Source organism: Sinocyclocheilus rhinocerous, unplaced genomic scaffold (genome assembly GCF_001515625.1).
Source record: "Sinocyclocheilus rhinocerous isolate Xijiao unplaced genomic scaffold, SAMN03320098_v1.1 scaffold342, whole genome shotgun sequence".
Lineage (NCBI taxonomy): Eukaryota > Metazoa > Chordata > Actinopteri > Cypriniformes > Cyprinidae > Sinocyclocheilus > Sinocyclocheilus rhinocerous.
The window spans coordinates 185030-201255 of record NW_015624546.1 but is presented as its reverse complement, the minus strand read 5'-3'; the positions used below and the strand labels follow the sequence as shown (position 1 = coordinate 201255).

General features: G+C 35.1%; 2 protein-coding genes and 1 pseudogene across 5 annotated transcripts in view; 1 reads left to right on the top strand and 2 right to left on the bottom strand.

The window, feature by feature from the left end:
• LOC107742125 (heme oxygenase 2-like) overlaps positions 1-4966 on the bottom strand; it is an 11428-nt gene extending 6462 nt beyond the window's left edge. Inside the window, exons 1-5 of one of the 4 annotated variants that reach the window (XM_016555026.1) lie at positions 4774-4966; positions 4358-4440; positions 2813-2976; positions 2404-2521; positions 611-1102 (exon numbers count right to left, since the gene is read on the bottom strand). In XM_016555026.1, coding sequence (XP_016410512.1) covers positions 611-1102; positions 2404-2521; positions 2813-2907 — 705 coding nt within the window. In that variant the 5' untranslated portion in view covers positions 2908-2976; positions 4358-4440; positions 4774-4966. The remainder of the gene's footprint in view (positions 1-610; positions 1103-2403; positions 2522-2812; positions 2977-4357; positions 4441-4773) is intronic. The other 3 variants (XM_016555018.1, XM_016555042.1, XM_016555036.1) reach the window with 3 other exon arrangements.
• LOC107742177 (cytochrome b-c1 complex subunit 8 pseudogene) lies at positions 4880-5387 on the top strand (annotated as a pseudogene).
• Positions 5388-6724: 1337 nt separating this feature from the next.
• Positions 6725-16226, bottom strand: part of cfap70 (cilia and flagella associated protein 70) — a 24975-nt gene continuing 15473 nt past the window's right edge. Inside the window, exons 15-22 of the mRNA XM_016555070.1 lie at positions 13029-13160; positions 12740-12865; positions 11361-11494; positions 11169-11284; positions 9353-9547; positions 9116-9276; positions 6926-6973; positions 6725-6840 (exon numbers count right to left, since the gene is read on the bottom strand). Of these exons, the coding sequence (XP_016410556.1) occupies positions 6760-6840; positions 6926-6973; positions 9116-9276; positions 9353-9547; positions 11169-11284; positions 11361-11494; positions 12740-12865; positions 13029-13160 (993 nt within the window). The 3' untranslated portion in view covers positions 6725-6759. The remainder of the gene's footprint in view (positions 6841-6925; positions 6974-9115; positions 9277-9352; positions 9548-11168; positions 11285-11360; positions 11495-12739; positions 12866-13028; positions 13161-16226) is intronic.

The window sequence follows — 16226 nt, the reverse complement described above, 5'->3', positions numbered from 1 at the left end:
GTTCACACCAAGAACGATAACTATAAAGATAACAATATTAGCGTCCACACCAGTGGACGATATCGTCTGTTTATTCTAATCGCACACGCGTCTGCCGCTTTAAATTCTCGAGCTCGTTATAGCAGGATTGATTCTAATTGGGTATCAAAGTTTGTATCGTTCTTCAGCTGGAAAAAAATCGTTCTGGAAGTGATTCCAACGATATTGTTTCTCTGTGCCTTTATCGTTATAGTTGTGGTGTGGACTCTGCTGTTCTTTAATATTGAGAATGATTTTTAAAACGATATTTTTATCGTTAGCTTTATAGTTATCGTTCTTGGTGTGAACAGGCCTTAACAGTGACTTTACATATACATATTAATAAATAAATAATTATATTTATATATGTATATTTAATTTCGAAACTGAATTAATAAACTAAATCACTGATTCAGTTTTTAGGTATTTATTTAATAAATTAAATTACACTAACAACTAAATTAAACAAAATTATGTTTTTGGTGCAAAAACACACTCACTACACACTGTAAGTTGACCACAGGAAATGCTAAAAAATATGAACCCTTTCAATCGCAATTGAAACACTAGTGTTTCTTCCAGCAGCGCTCACCTCCATGTTGAACTGGAAGGCCAGGACGGCTTCCTCCACGATCTTCTGCTTGGTGTGCGAGTCCAGCTCCAGCTCGTTCATCCGGCTGCGGTACAGCTGTTTGAAGGCCTTGGCGCTGTGGATGCCGTCGAACTGGTAGAAGTTCAGGCCTTCTCCTGTGGGCGGCAGCTTCATGGCGCGCTGGGCCACCTTCCTCAGCACCTGGCCGCCCGAGAGGTCTCCCATGTAGCGGGTGTAAGCGTGAGCCACCAGAAGCGCGGGCTGGTCCCGGCCGATCTGCTGGATGCGCTCCACGTAGCGCTGAGTGGCGGGAGAGAGGCTGATCTGGTCCTGCCAGTCCTCGCCGTAGAAGTACTGCAGGTCCCGAGCCAGAGCGTCCCGCCGGTGCAGCTCATGAGGGAAGTAGAGCGCCGCCAAATCAGGATGCTCCTTGTTTCTCTCCATCTCCTCTTCCATAGCCGAGTACGTGAAGTATAGAGCCACGTGACCGAGCTGACGACACAAACACAGATCAAGAGATCACAATCACGTCAAACTAAACCGATGTCTTTGTTTTAGTTTAGTTTAAATAAAGTTAAATAAAATAGAAATATTTGATGAAAAAGAAAAATGCTGCCTTGGCAAATAACCTAAATAAAAAAAATTAAATAAAATTAAAGCTAAATAGAAATATTTAAAGAAAACAAATAATAATAATAAAATGACAAAAACACATTACATTACATTACTTAACCTTAAACTAAATTTAAAATAAAAACTATAATTAAAATAATAAAAAAGAAGCTAACTTTAAAAATTATAAATATTATAATAGTATATAAATAATAGTAAAATATGTGAAACGTTATTTAAGTATCATTGATATGGTATTATTTTTTTATTAATGTTATTAATATAATATTATTACAATTTTTCCTGTATTTCCTGTACTCATGGTAATTTCAGTTTAAGAATTATATTGGAAATTTTTTTTTTTTTATGTGTTTTGTTTCAATTGTAATTATTTTAGTACTTCAAATTAAAAAAGAAAATGAGAAATTATGTCTTGCCAACTAGATGAAATAATAAAAATATAATAATTAAAAAAGGTTTTAAAATACATTTTATAAAATGGATAGTTCCGGTCCTTGATTCTGATTGGTTGAGCCACGTTCAGAGCAGTTGTAAATTACTCTACAAACATACACCTTTGTTTACGTTTGTCTGTTGCTCGGCAACCACTTTATTGCAACCACAACTGTTTCTGAGGAACTACATTGTTTGGCGGAAGAATACTGTTTTTATTATCATTACACTTTATTTGCTTTATGTTGTTTTATTTTGTGAAACCGTACTATATATATATGGAATAATCGTTTTATAAAAGCAATAATCCGCTTCGCGTCGTGCCTAACAACGCCCCTTAGCTGTTATAAATTCACTGTAAACCACGGCTTCTTGGGGCTTATTGCTTTATTTTAATATATTATATTTATTATTTTATTATTTCAGTTCACATTTATTTTATTTCAGGTAACGAAAATGTTTTATTTTATTGTTTTATTTTTAGTTGTAGTTAACAATAATAACCCTGGGTATGTGGACGCTAACTATTCCAAGTCTATCATTATAAGTATAAGGGTTTTCCCCCCTAGTTTATCGTCCGCCAGACAAAAGACATACATCAAAAGTAATACATTCCTAAGTTTAATATGATAAAGTAATAAATCAGATCCCAGCACATTATTTGCCACATTATGAAAGTGAAATGTGTTGTGAATGGCATTTCTAAATGGTCTTTAAAATCCATGTGCCTTAAAGAGCTCTTTGCGGATGCGTCCCCTCAGGAAGTCTTTGACAAACTCTGTGTTTTCGGCCTTCTCGTGAACTTCTTTGGTTCCTGCCGCCAACATCTCTGAGAGATCTGTAGGCCTGTAGGGATCAGATGACATTCAGGGTTCGGTAATGAAACAAGCACTGAAACTAAACTGTTATTTTAGTATTATTTATATACTAGTATAGTATTTATCAGTGTTTTGAATTAGCATTTATTTTTATATAATAATATAAATGAGTTATTCATCTAATATTTAGATTTTGATTTATTTGCGCTTTATTTCAATTAACGAAAACCAGTTTTATTAGTTTCTGTTAATAACAGCACTGCACTGAACACAACTCAAGCATGTTCTCAGAGGAAGCGCTCTCGAGTGTCTGGTGTACCTGAGGACGGTGACGCCTCCCTCCTGACACACGACTCCTCCTCCATTAGCTGTGCTCGTCCCGTCAGCAGCATCTTCTGTCCTCATAGCACTCATTCTAGCGGCTTGTGTGGATCTGACCTCTAACTGCTCAAACACATTCACAACAACACGCCAGACGCTTTCCTGTTACACACACAGATCATCTTCCTGTTTCTGAAAATTGATATCTACACATCAACACATCCCTTTGATCTCAAACACATATTTAAACTCATTTATTAAAAAATTTGACTGTTTTTAACTGGCAAACTCTCTCAATTTCACACACTGGATCAATAATCTATCTATCATCTATCTATCTATCGTTCTATCATTTTATCTATCTGTCTATCTATCGATCGTTCTATCGTTTTATCTATCTATCTATCATCTATCTATCTATCTATCTATCTATCGTTCTATCATTTTATCTATCTGTCTATCTATCTACCATTCTATCTATCTATCCATTTATCTATCGTTTTATCCATCTATCTGTCTATCTATCTACCATTTTATCTATCTATCGTTCTATCTATCTACCGTTCTATCTATCTACCATTTTATCTACCATTTTATCTATCTATCTATCTATCTATCTATCTATCTATCTATCGTTTTATCCATCTATCTGTCTATCTATCTACCATTTTATCTATCTATCGTTCTATCTATCTACCGTTCTATCTATCTACCATTTTATCTATCTATCTATCTATCTATCTATCTATCTACCAATCCATCTATCTACCATTTTATCTATCTATCTACCAATCTATCCATCTATCTATCTGTCTGTCTGTCTGTCTATCTATCCATCTATCTACCATTTTATCTATCTATCTATCTATGCTATTAACTAAAACTGTTAAAACTGATTTCAGTAAATTAAGTAAAATAAAATAGAACTGTTTGATGAAAAAATTTAAAAAGTTAAATAAATAAATACCTAAAAATGTTGCCTTGGCAAATAACTTAAGCTTAGGTATAAATCCTAAAATTATTTAAAAGATAAATCAAATAAAATATAAAACAATAAAAAATGAAATAAAAATAAAGATAAATCAAAATATTTAAAAATGACAATTGACAAATGACAATTTAAAAAAAATATTTAATGAAAAATGACAAAAGCACATAACAAAATTACTCAAACTTAATCTTAAATTAAATTAAAATGAAAACTTAAAAACTAATTCAAAATATTAATAAATACAATCATAGTAAATTAATAATAGTAAAAATAACTATCATCTGATTCTAGCCTCTCTCTCTACCTATTTATCTAGGCAAATTTCAGTTCAACACAATCAACATAACACACATTAGAAAACTCATTCATCCTTTTCATTACGTAAAAACAATTCTCTAATCTATTTGATTAGATTTGAAGTATTACCTCCTAAAAGGCCATCTCATGTTTTCAATGTCATTATGGAAATGTGATATGAGCAGCTCTGAACTGATTTAAAGTCTCCAAAGTTTGTGAAGAAAACATAATTCACTGAAATGTAAACAACAAAACCTCTTACCTCTACCTCCCGAGCTTGAACGGTCAGTGACTGTAACTGCTACAGATGATTGTTAGAGATCACAACAGCTGAGTTCCTGAGGACACACACACACACACACACACACACACACACACACACACTGAGGCGGTTCAACAGCGTTTGTTTGCAGGGAAAATGAAAACACAGATGTGTGCAGTCCCAACAAAAGAGCAGTCATAAGCGTTCTGGTGTTTGCCAGAGAAAGTGCCACTAATCTCACTGTCCTGTGATCAGCATCCATTTAAATGCACAAGCAGAACAAAATAATCAGCTGTCATTATACAAATGAACTAGTGCTGACGTTAGACATCGATGTAACACACTAGCACGCATATAGCACAAGTATGCGCCCCCATTTGCATACTTGAGAACTGAAACCAGTACTTACGATCCAGCTCTTCAGCGAATCCTGCGTTAGATCAGATTATAATGATAATAGTAATTGGTCCGATCAGGCTGTAGGAATGATAACAGACTGGTAACTGATTATAGAAATGATCATTAGTCGGATTCTCGTTGCTTTTGTCTGCGGAGCTCAGGCTCTCCGTTATGAACTCAATAAGCAGGAAGCTGCCGGATGAAACCACGTGTCTGTCAGAGCTGATGCTTAAAGGCGCAGCGACCATTAAATTCAAGCCTTTTTTTTTTTGGTGAGAAAAACAGTTTAATGTGAATCCAAGGGTGTCAAAGTGCAGTGAGATCAGCTTTCTTGGAACAATCGGTCGTCACTTCGGAGATCTGGCCAAGATAAGGCATGTGATCAATTACAGTATTTCTCCCTTTGAGAAGAGGGCTTTCCCAAACTACTTTTCTAAGGGAATCCCAAACGTTTGGAGACCATTCATAACATCTATATTCAAGGTTGCACCACTCATGGTTCTGATGTACCTGACCTACACATGGGGCAGTCGTGTTCATGGATAGACCAAAAGAAAGACCCCTGCAGACTATGAGGATGTAACCTTGTGTAACTTCTTGTTTCTGTTCAATCAAAGAAAATAATTGTGAAAAATGGATTTCTGACTTGTTGCCAATTATCACTTTGATTCAGTTTAGTTGTTTAATAAAGTACCTTAATATGATTCATCACTCAGATTTATCGTCTCATTTGTTGTGTTCTTCATATATATTCGAAATACAGGTGTCTTCTGGCAAGTTTTTGTTTTGCTCCTACTGGATACCATGGTACATGTGAAGGCAAGTTTTATTGTGTTATATATAATATAGAGATTTATTTTTGTTTTTGAAAACTGTTGAGGTTTTATACATGATAATGGAATTTAGATGAACACTACTGTCTGTTGTCTGCCATGTAAAGATTTTTTTTTTTTTTGTATAACATTTCTTTACTTTTGGCAGTCAGATCAAATATTGAGAAATAAATCTGGTTCACTCATCAGTGGACGATAAAGCACAGTGCACTGCTAATTTACTGCACAGTTTAGCACATTTGAGTATGGAAAGGTAGAATTCTGAACATATCTATATGCATTTCTCAATCTTTCAGTTTTATCATTGTCATTCTGGTTTGTGCATATTAGGGATGTAACGATTACCGGTTTTACGATAAATCATGATAGTTTGTTGATTTTCAAATATAAAACTTATTGAAATGTTTTCAGTGTGTGTATCAGTTCTTTTTGAACGTTTTCATCTAATTTGAACAAAACCGTGATAATATTGATAATCGTGATAACTTTGGTCACTATAATCGTGATATGAAATTTTCATACCGTTACATCCCTAGTGCATATTAAATGTGTACATTTTTACAACCTAATGTAAAAAGGCTCGGAAATTATAGCGATAACTATATTAGTGTCCACACTAACAGGCGCAGTATTTTTTTTAGCATCAGAGATATATTATTAATATTTTTGTAAATATTTTGACTGAGCTTTTATTTTTCCTGTTTTCACTTTCATTTTATGTGACGTTTTAGTAATTATGTTGTGTTTTTGTTTGATCCCTGAACAGACGATAACACCCTTTAAAGTCTGACAGATTCCGATTGGCTGACAGTGTTTTTTATCATTTATTAGTTGGAAATAACTGATCTGAAAGTGATTTCAATATCATTCCTCTGTGGTAGTTGTGGTGTGGACTTCCCTATTCTCACAGAGTTAAAACGATTATTAAAACTGTATAGTTTTAATAATATTAATACTGTATATTGTACATTTATTGTTACCATTGGAGTGAACCTTAAATGTGAAGCCATTTTCAACAAGGCCAAAACAAAAACAAACAAAAAAAGACTATAGCTGATTATGGTTCAAATCATATTTTATTATCATTTACACCTTTTTTATTATTAGGATTAAACAATGAACCTTTTTATAGTTGAAAATGACATTTATGTGGATAAGACAGATCAGAAGGAAGGGTTCCCAAACCCAACACGTGACTGCAGCTCGTGAATCTCCTCTAGAAGTGACTCCTCTTGCAAATTCATCTAAAAAAACGAAACTTATAAGAGGTCAAAACTGAATTTTGATACCACAGACTTCACAAACACATTGACATTAAACAGTACAAACCTTTAGGGCATATTTATATGACTGCTCTGCCTCTAGTTTTCTGCCGGTCTGAAAGGACAAAGCAACTAAAGTCAAAATAATGCTTCTGTTGATCCAGTGTGTGAAGAACCGTTTCGTTTCCCATTGACTTCCATAGTATATTTTGTCCATAATATGGAAGTCAATAGGACCTGAAAACATTTGGTTACCAACATTCTTCAAAATATCTTCTTTTGTGTACCACAGAAGAAAGAAACTCACACAGGCTTAGAATGACATTGAGGGAGAGTAAATGATGGCTGCTTTGTGTGAAGAAGTGTAAAGAAATAAGTGCAAAGCGAGGGAACAAATAGGGGCTTTCGCACCGTGTAGTTCTAGGAACTTAGTTCTAGGAACTAGTCAGCAGGGTAGTTCCTAGAGAACCAATTTCTCCCTCGGGCCGTTTTCCTGGTTGCATTCGCACCGGCAGCAGGAACTCTGAAGCGGCCGACAGCGATGTCTTTTTATAACGGAGATGGAGATGTAAATGCACAATTTAAGCGATTGCAAGAGCAAAAAGTTGGGCTAAGAGACTTTCTAAGGCCTCGAAATGATCAACTTGTTTAAAACCTTGCTGAAAAACCTGTTGTCTGATTCATAGTTTATACTTTTTTAGCAAGTAAAAGGTCTTTTTGTACAGTATATTTGTAAAAACGTCCACCTTCAGGTCTTGCTTCGCGTGTCTGTTTGCTTGATTGGGTCTCTACTGATTTTTATAAAGTAAACATAAGAATAACTTTTATGTTGTTAGTAATATTTCAAGATGAACACTTACTGGACTGAAACAACTTAGCTTGATTATCATCATCATTCTTTAGAAAAATCATGTTAAAATGCATCAAATATGATCATCAAGCTTGTTAGGGAATGTTTATTTGGTCATCTGTCAGTCATCCTTGTATTACGCTGCATTTAAATGCTTCGAAACTACAGAGCTTTGATCATAAACCTAAGCATTTGAATATCATCTTACTAAGACAATGTTGCAGATATAGAGTAACAACTGATATTCATATGAATTGGATGTATATTTTTTTCTTTGAAATGACATGCATCTTCACAAAAAGAGAAGGAATAGGTAACTAGGGTCAATTCTGACTTCAACCAATCACAAACTCTCCTTCTACTGTGGCTCCAGCAAAGCTCTCCTGCTTTACGCTGACAAGCTACAAGCCAGAGACGTCCAGCTTTTCTAAATGCATTATGGGTTTGTACTCACTCTATAGCAGGCGATTCCCAGTCTGAGCCAAGTAAGACATGACGGCGAGCGTTTGCAGGCACGCAGTTTTTATTATCATTACACTTTATTTGCTCTGTTTTATTTTGTGAAACATTACTATATATATGGAATAACCGTTTTATACAGTTTATACGGACTCCGCTTCGCGTCGTGCCTAACAATGCCCCTTAGCTGTTATAAATTCACTTTAAACCACGGCTTCTTGGGGCTTATTGCTTTAATAACCTACAGAATATTTGAACGTAGAATATATGAAAGTTTGGGGTTGGAACGTTGTTGTTTTTTTAAAGAAATGAATACATTTATTCAGCAAGGGCGCATTAAATTGATCAAAAGCGACAGCAAAGGCATTTATAATGTTACAAAAGATTTCTGTTTTGAATAAATGTTCTTTTGAACTTTCTATTCATCGAAAAATCTGGAAAAAGTCAGTTTTCTATGAAGCAGCACATCTTTTCAGCTTTGATAATAATAATAAATGTTTCTTGCGCAGCAAATCATCATATTAGACTGATTTCTGGAGGATCATGTGACACACAAATTCAGCTTTGCATCACGGGAATAAATTACACTTTAAAATATATTCAAATAGAAAACTGTTGTTTTAAATAGAAATAATATTTAACAATATTACTGTTTTTACTGTATTTTTTTGGTCAAATTGATGAGACTTATTTCAGAAACATTAAAAGTATTTTCGGACACTAAACTTTTGAATGGTAGTGTAAGCCATTTACATAAAGAAGTCTTAAAGGAACAGCAGCAAAAACGGCCTTTTCAACAAAGGGTCTGAGGGAGAGAGAGAGTGTGTGTGTGTGTGTGTGTGTATAAAATAGCCATAAACACTAAATTATGCTTGTTTTTGGTGCAAGAAACCTTCTAAGTAGATCTCAGGTGAAAACAAATGTCTCCTTTAATGTAACTGCTGTGACCTGTAATGCGTAGTTCTGCAGGAGAAACCACACTGTCTCCATGTAGATAGTGGTCTGGACGCTGGTTGGGGGAATTTGCTGTTGTACTTCCTGTTTGCTCTCCTGGTCATTCTGTGGCTGGTCTTCTTCATGCACAGCATCGGCTTCATCTGTATTGCCACCTTTAAAGCAAATGATCCCAGATCAGCTATAAATGAAAAGCTTTTGTCACAGAGCAGATGGACATGAGGTGGTCACCTGTCTCCTCTGTGTTTCCAGCTGGAGTCTCACTGCTTTCATCTTTCTGGTCCTTCTTCTGACCAGACTGAGTCTCTGAGGTTATTTCTGCTCTAGATGCTGATTCATTCAGCAGGACTGCATTAAGCTGCTTATTGGCTTCCCGAAAAGCCATTTCTGCCTCTATGCACTTCTCCTGAGTCTGGCAGAATATACCTGAGGACACACATTTTCATCATTTTGAAAAATAAAATGTAAAAAAAATTTAGCAAACTAAAATTATATCCTGTTGCGGTCAGAGTAAAATAAACTTAAATGAATGAATATAGTATACTATTGAAGAAAAACACTTACTGTTTTAAAATAGAGTTCCCACACCTTGGTTAACTTAAAATTCAAGGACCTTTCAAGGATTTTCCAGGTCCAATACCCTCAAATTCAAGGACTTAATGTGGGGACACATTTCAAGTGAGAGCAAGGTTACACTGTGTTACCTTGTAAGATACATTGTTACAGTTTTCATGTGTCAAACACAACTATGCAAAAAAGCTTTTTTTTTTTTTTTTTGCTTTTATTTTTGGCCATGACACTACCATTGTAGTAGTGCACGCGTGAACGTCATGGCAACGTACAACTATGGCAAGCCAAAAGAGTCATAATTACGCTTTAGATAAATCGCTTTTATATACAAAACAGCATTAGTGCCATCAAATACGCCGTCCTGATAGCAGACACCGTAAAAAATGCACTTAAATGGTAAAAAACGCTAACATTAATTTCACAGTGTGTCAGTGAAACGTTAAGGTACCATTGTAGTAGTGCACGCGTGAACGTCATGGCAACGTACAACTATGGCAAGCCAAAAGAGTCATAATTACGCTTTAGATAAATCGCTTTTACATACAAAACAGCATTAGCGCCATCAAATACGCCGTCCTGATAGCAGACACCGTAAAAAATGCACTTAAATGGTAAAAAACGCTGTATTTAACGGCATAAATTTAATTCTGACTCTTTTGGCTTGCCATATACAACACAAAGTATCTCACGCAGGAAACACATAACGTAACGCGTAAAATGCGCGTAACTAACGTAAATCAAGCAAGCTAGTATGCATAGGCCACGAAGTGTTGGCGAAATAACACATTAGCGGACCGGAGGGAATAATATGGAATTTTTTCCAGAAAACTTCTTGCACAAAATAAATTCAAGCACTTTCAAGGACCTTTATCTATGTACGCTTATTTTCAAAAACTTTCCAGGGCCTTGAAAATTTTTTTGCAGATTCACAAACTTTCAAGGACCCGTGGGAACCCTGTTAAAAGTTTGGGGTAAGATGTTTTTGAAAGAAGTCTCTTCTGCTCACCAAGGCTGCATTTATTTGACCAAAAATACAGTAAAAACAGTAAAATTGTGAAATATTGTTACAATTTCAAATAACTGTTTTCTATTTTAATATTAATATATTTTAAAATGTGATTTATTCCTGTGATATAAAGCTGAATTTTCAGCATCATTACTCCAGGCTTCAGTGTCACATGATCCTTCAGAAATCATTCTAATATTCTGATTTGATGCTCAAAAAACATTTCTGATTATTATCTTCTTCACATTTTTTGTCGAAACCTTTTTTTCAGGATTTTTTTTCTTTGTATGAATAGAAAGTCCAAAAGGACAGCATTTTTTAAAAATAGAAATCTATTGCAACATTGTAAATGTCTTTACTTTCATTTTTGATCAATTTATTAAATCCTTGATGAATAAAAATATTAATTTCTTCTATCTATACAAATCGAACTAACCCCAAATTTTTATTTACTGTATAATCTATTCTCACCAAACAAAGCCCAGGCGACCACATTGTTGGGCTCCACACAAGTCGCCCTTTCAAAGAAGGTCTCGGCGTCCTCATAGCGTCCGTTCATCTCTGACAGCACGCCGCACATGAGCAAACTGCACCGAACACAACAGAAGAATGAGTCAAAGCACTCGTTTAGAAATCTAGTCTGAGTAATTTGTGTCTGCTGACCTCGGTATGTGTGTTTGCTGGATGGATAAGGCCTGTTGAAAGCACTCCTCTGCCTTCAGGTGGTCAGCGGTCAGCATGTGAAACGCTCCATAATCACACCAGTGCGACGGCTTGCTGCGCTCTTGAATCAAACACTACAGAGAGACGTGACTCACATCCAATGATACTGGCATGTCACAAATGATGAGTTTGAAATAGCACACTGTCATTAGAACGTGCCATTTCAAAGGGATTCATTGTATATGCATGAGATACTATAATTGCATCCTACAGTTTTCACAAAATACAGTGCATTCATGCTTGAAATGCCCGTGTGATTGCAATTTACATTACATTAACATCCAGGGACTTTTGAGGGGTTTTTGTACTTCTTCTTATTTTGTACTTCTCATTATGGTTATCATTCTAACATTACTGTAACACAATGTTTGTTTGCTTTTTAAATCAGCATAAATTAAAGACAGTACAGCAAATCTTACCATTATGTATATATATTATACTTAATTTAGTTAATAAATAAGTGGCTTTAGATAAAGGTGTCTTTTAAATAAATGTAAATGTAAAGACTTACTGTATTTTAAATAATATCAGTATTTTTCACATTACAATAATGAGAGTGGGGTGCTTAATTGTCATAGAATAATGTCACTATGCCAACATTTAATGTTGCTAAAATAGCTTTTTTATTTCAGAATAAATGTCATATTTTATTGCTTTGTTTTCATTTGTGGGTGAAATATGACCCAGACATGTTGTTTAATGGATTATAAACAATTATGTAGTTTACAATGCACCCTAAACACTGTAAAACGCAAACAGATTTTAGATTTGCAATGCTTTCATCCATAAATGCTTGCAATGCCCATTTGATCTTTTGAAAAATGTATGATTTTTACTATTATGAGTGCATTATTATCACCACCCCAGTTCTCATTAATTCCTCCAGGAGTTTAGCTTTTGTTTTAGAGTGTTTTTTGTTTTGTTTTGAATTTTCACTATTCTGAATGAATAAATCAGCATAAATTAAATGCATTATAGAAAATACTGTCATAATGTATGTATACAGTATATATTACTTTATTTACTTGATACATTATTTTTATTAAATAATATATGATTAATTTTTCTCATTACAGTAATGCAAATGTCATTAAAATAATGTCACTATATATATATTCGTATATATTAATTTTTATTTATGGGTAAATATGACTCAGTATGAAACAATGTATATACTTGTATATACTACAATGAATAATGCACTTTACACTGTATTATAAACTACTGTGAAAAGCATGCTGTGTACATTATTAGGATGGGTAGAGAGGGAATCTAGTATGATAGTATGTTAAAGCAGCAGAAGAGCTGTGATGCTTCACCTCCTGATAGTACTGTGCTGCCAGCTGGTAGTCTGTGTTGAGTTCGGCCTCTCTGGCGAAGTGTTTGAGTTGAGCACAGCTCAGGACAGGCTCCTGATGAGCGTCCTGAGAGTCCACTGACAGAGTCTGAATCAGTGCATGAAAAACACAGACTGATAATACAGACACTAATAAAGCACCAGGGCTTAATAATAAAGGTTAACGGTTTGTTCAGATAAGTAAGCCTCAGTATGAGTAGCAGTAATGCTTCCCCTAACAAATAACAGAAATGATTTTATTGAGACATCACCTTATTAAGAGCAGCATGCATCTCGTCCACCAGGAACACGTATAACTGACTCAGGAACGCTTGCAGCTGTTCAGGGTCTGAGAAAGCCTCTGTCCTCAACATCTTCTCTCTTACGATCCGCACCACAGAGTACTGCCACATACAACATCAGGAGCTCATTTACATGCTCTGATAAACAACAGTATGAATCAGAACAATGTTACATATAGAAGTCCAAAACAGTCAGTGTTGTTATTGACAATTAAAGGGAATTAATTACTCACCCTCATGTCGTTCCAAACCCGTAAGACCTTTGTTCATCTTAGGAACACTAATTAAGATATTTTTGATGAAATCTGACACAACGCATGCACGTGGCGCTACTGCTTACGTTAACTCGCACATGTGTCAGCACGCGCATGCGTTGTTTACATGAAGCGGAAGCAAACATCGTAAAACTCTTTCCACAATGGCGGTGCACCGCCGCAGACGGGATGAGGAGAAGAATTGTTTAAGTCGTTATTTTTGTTTTCTTTGCGCACAAAAAGTATTCTCGTAGCTTTGTAAAATAGCGGTTGAACCCCTGATGTCACATGGACTATTTTACCGATCTCCTTGCTACGTTTCTGGACCTGGGAACATTGCAGTGTGTTGCTGTCTATGGAGGGTCAGAGAGCTCTCGGATTTCATCAAAAATATCTTCATTTGTGTTCCGAAGATGAACGAAGGTCTTACGGGTTTGGAACGACATGAGGGTGAGTAATTAATGACAGAATTTTCTTTTTTGAGTGAACTATTCCTTTAAAACGGAAAGTATTAAAACTATTTTTGTTAATACACAAAGCTGAATAAAATAAAATAAAATATTAGAAGAAAAACTTATTCTTAACTCTTTAAACTCTTTATCTTAAAAACTTTACAAATTAGAAATGCTGCCTTGGCAGCTAACTGAAATAAATCAAAATGTAAGTACTAAAAACTGAAAACTAAAATAAAACTGAATTATAGCTACACAGAAATATTAAAAAAAGACAAATGTACATGACAAAATCAATAAAATGAAATTAAATTATTGAAAAATGAAAAATAGATAGATCACACCTGTGTGCGTCACACCTGTTCTGATCTTACTCCAGAAGACGCTAAAAAAAATCAAATATAAAACGATTTTACATCAAGTTATAGACGTTTTACATCAAGCTATAGACGTTTAACTCTACGATACATTGTATCGCTTTGAAGCACAGCGGAGTGAAGTAAAGTTCGGCGCCAATACCTTGTGTTTGTTGCCTGTGGGAAAGCATGGCTGGTCATAAGGATAAAGAGAAAGACTCTGGACAGTACATCACACATGAACAGGTGCGTGAATTGATGGAGCAACAGACTATTTTGAAAGAGCTGCAGGAGTTAAAAGTTAGCCTCCAATTTACACAAAAGGAGGTGGACGATTTAAAAGCGTCAAGTGTAAGTTTGTCGTCTAATTGTAAATCAAATGAAGACGACATACAAAAACTGGCGGAATCGATGTTGGTGATAGATGGGAAAACAGACTTTCTAGATGCACAGACCAGACGTCAGAATGTGATTATTGATGGAATTCCTGTAGCTGAGAATGAAAAGGTTTCAGACTCCGAAGAGATGGTGTTGGCTCTTTTTAAGGATAAATTGGACCTGGACCCACTCACCATCAGTATACAGAAAGTTCAACGAGTTCTTAAAGTAGGCCTAAAGGATGAAATCCGGAGTTGGCCTCGCCCAACAATGGTGTCGTTTTTAAGAATCAAGGACAGAGATCGAGTGATGCCAACGCGAGAAAGCTGAAGGGTTCGAATATTTGTATAAACGAGGAATATCCTGAATCGGTTTCGAAAGAGGAGAAAGGAACTGATTGCTAAAATGAAAGCTGCAAGAGAAAGAGGGGACATTGCTTTCTTAAGGTACGATATACTCATTGTTCATAGGCGGCAAGCAAAGGAGAACATGTGAGGATTTGACAAGGATCAAGGTGTGATGTGATATGTCTATTGCCGTTTTATTGCCAATAAATATGTAAAGTTTGCTCATTTGAATATTTGTAGTTTGAGGAACAAAGTACATGAAGTTGCCGATTTGTTGCTGTCAAACACAATTAATATTGTTGCTATATCTGACTCATTTGGATGAGACATTTGATGACAATGCTGTGTCTATAAGTGAATATAATTTAAATAGAAGGGATGTTATCGCAAACGATTTCTTCGATTTCATAATCGCGCAATAAAACCGTCTGCGATTTTTTTGCGTAACTTGTCAGTGAACTACGGCTCTGTGTAGTAAATGCTGCTCCATCTGAAAGCACATGATGATGATTTACTGCTGATTACAGAACCGGCTTTACTAACAAAATGCACATGACAATCGCATTCGATTTATCGTGCAGCCCTAGTTAGTACATGAGTGCTTTTTAAAGAATCAATTGGTAAATATAATAGATGCATATGGATTGAAACAGATGGTTAGACAACTAACGAGAATAAGCATAAATAATAAGGGCAAGTTCACATCATCTTGTATAGATCATATTTATTTGAGCAATGAAGATTTGTATACGACAGCGATATCAGTCCAAGTAGGTTGTAGTGATCACAAATCACAATATAGTTGTGATTGCAAGGAAAAACAAAATATCCAAAAGCTAAGCAAAAAATTGTGTATAAAAGGTCATATAGGAGGTTTTCCCAGGAAGCTTACCTTACTTTATATTACCAAAGATATTGGTAATATAAAGTGGTCAGAGATTTATGGTGTAGAAGAACCAAACGATGCACTTGAATTATTTATTAGAAAATTTCAGCCAGTTATTGATAATCATGCGCCTGTTAAGAAATTCATTATAAAAGATTGTAGAGCATCCTGGATTGATAGCGAATTAAAGGATATATGGCTCAGAGAGACAAGGCGATGAGAACAGCAAAAAAAAAAAAAAACTGGTAGTGTAACGGATAGACAGAAATATTGTAAATTGAGAAATTATATCACAGGTCTTAATAAAAAGAAAAAGAAGCAGTATTATACATTACAGTTAAGTAGTAAGAAGAAAGATGGGAAGAAGCTTTGGAAGGTATTAAATAATATAATGGGAAGACAGAAGTCCTCACAACCTGCTTCAATTGACTGTGAAGGTACTCATATGACAAAACCTGAAGAAACTGCTAATTATTTGAATGATTTTTTTAGCAG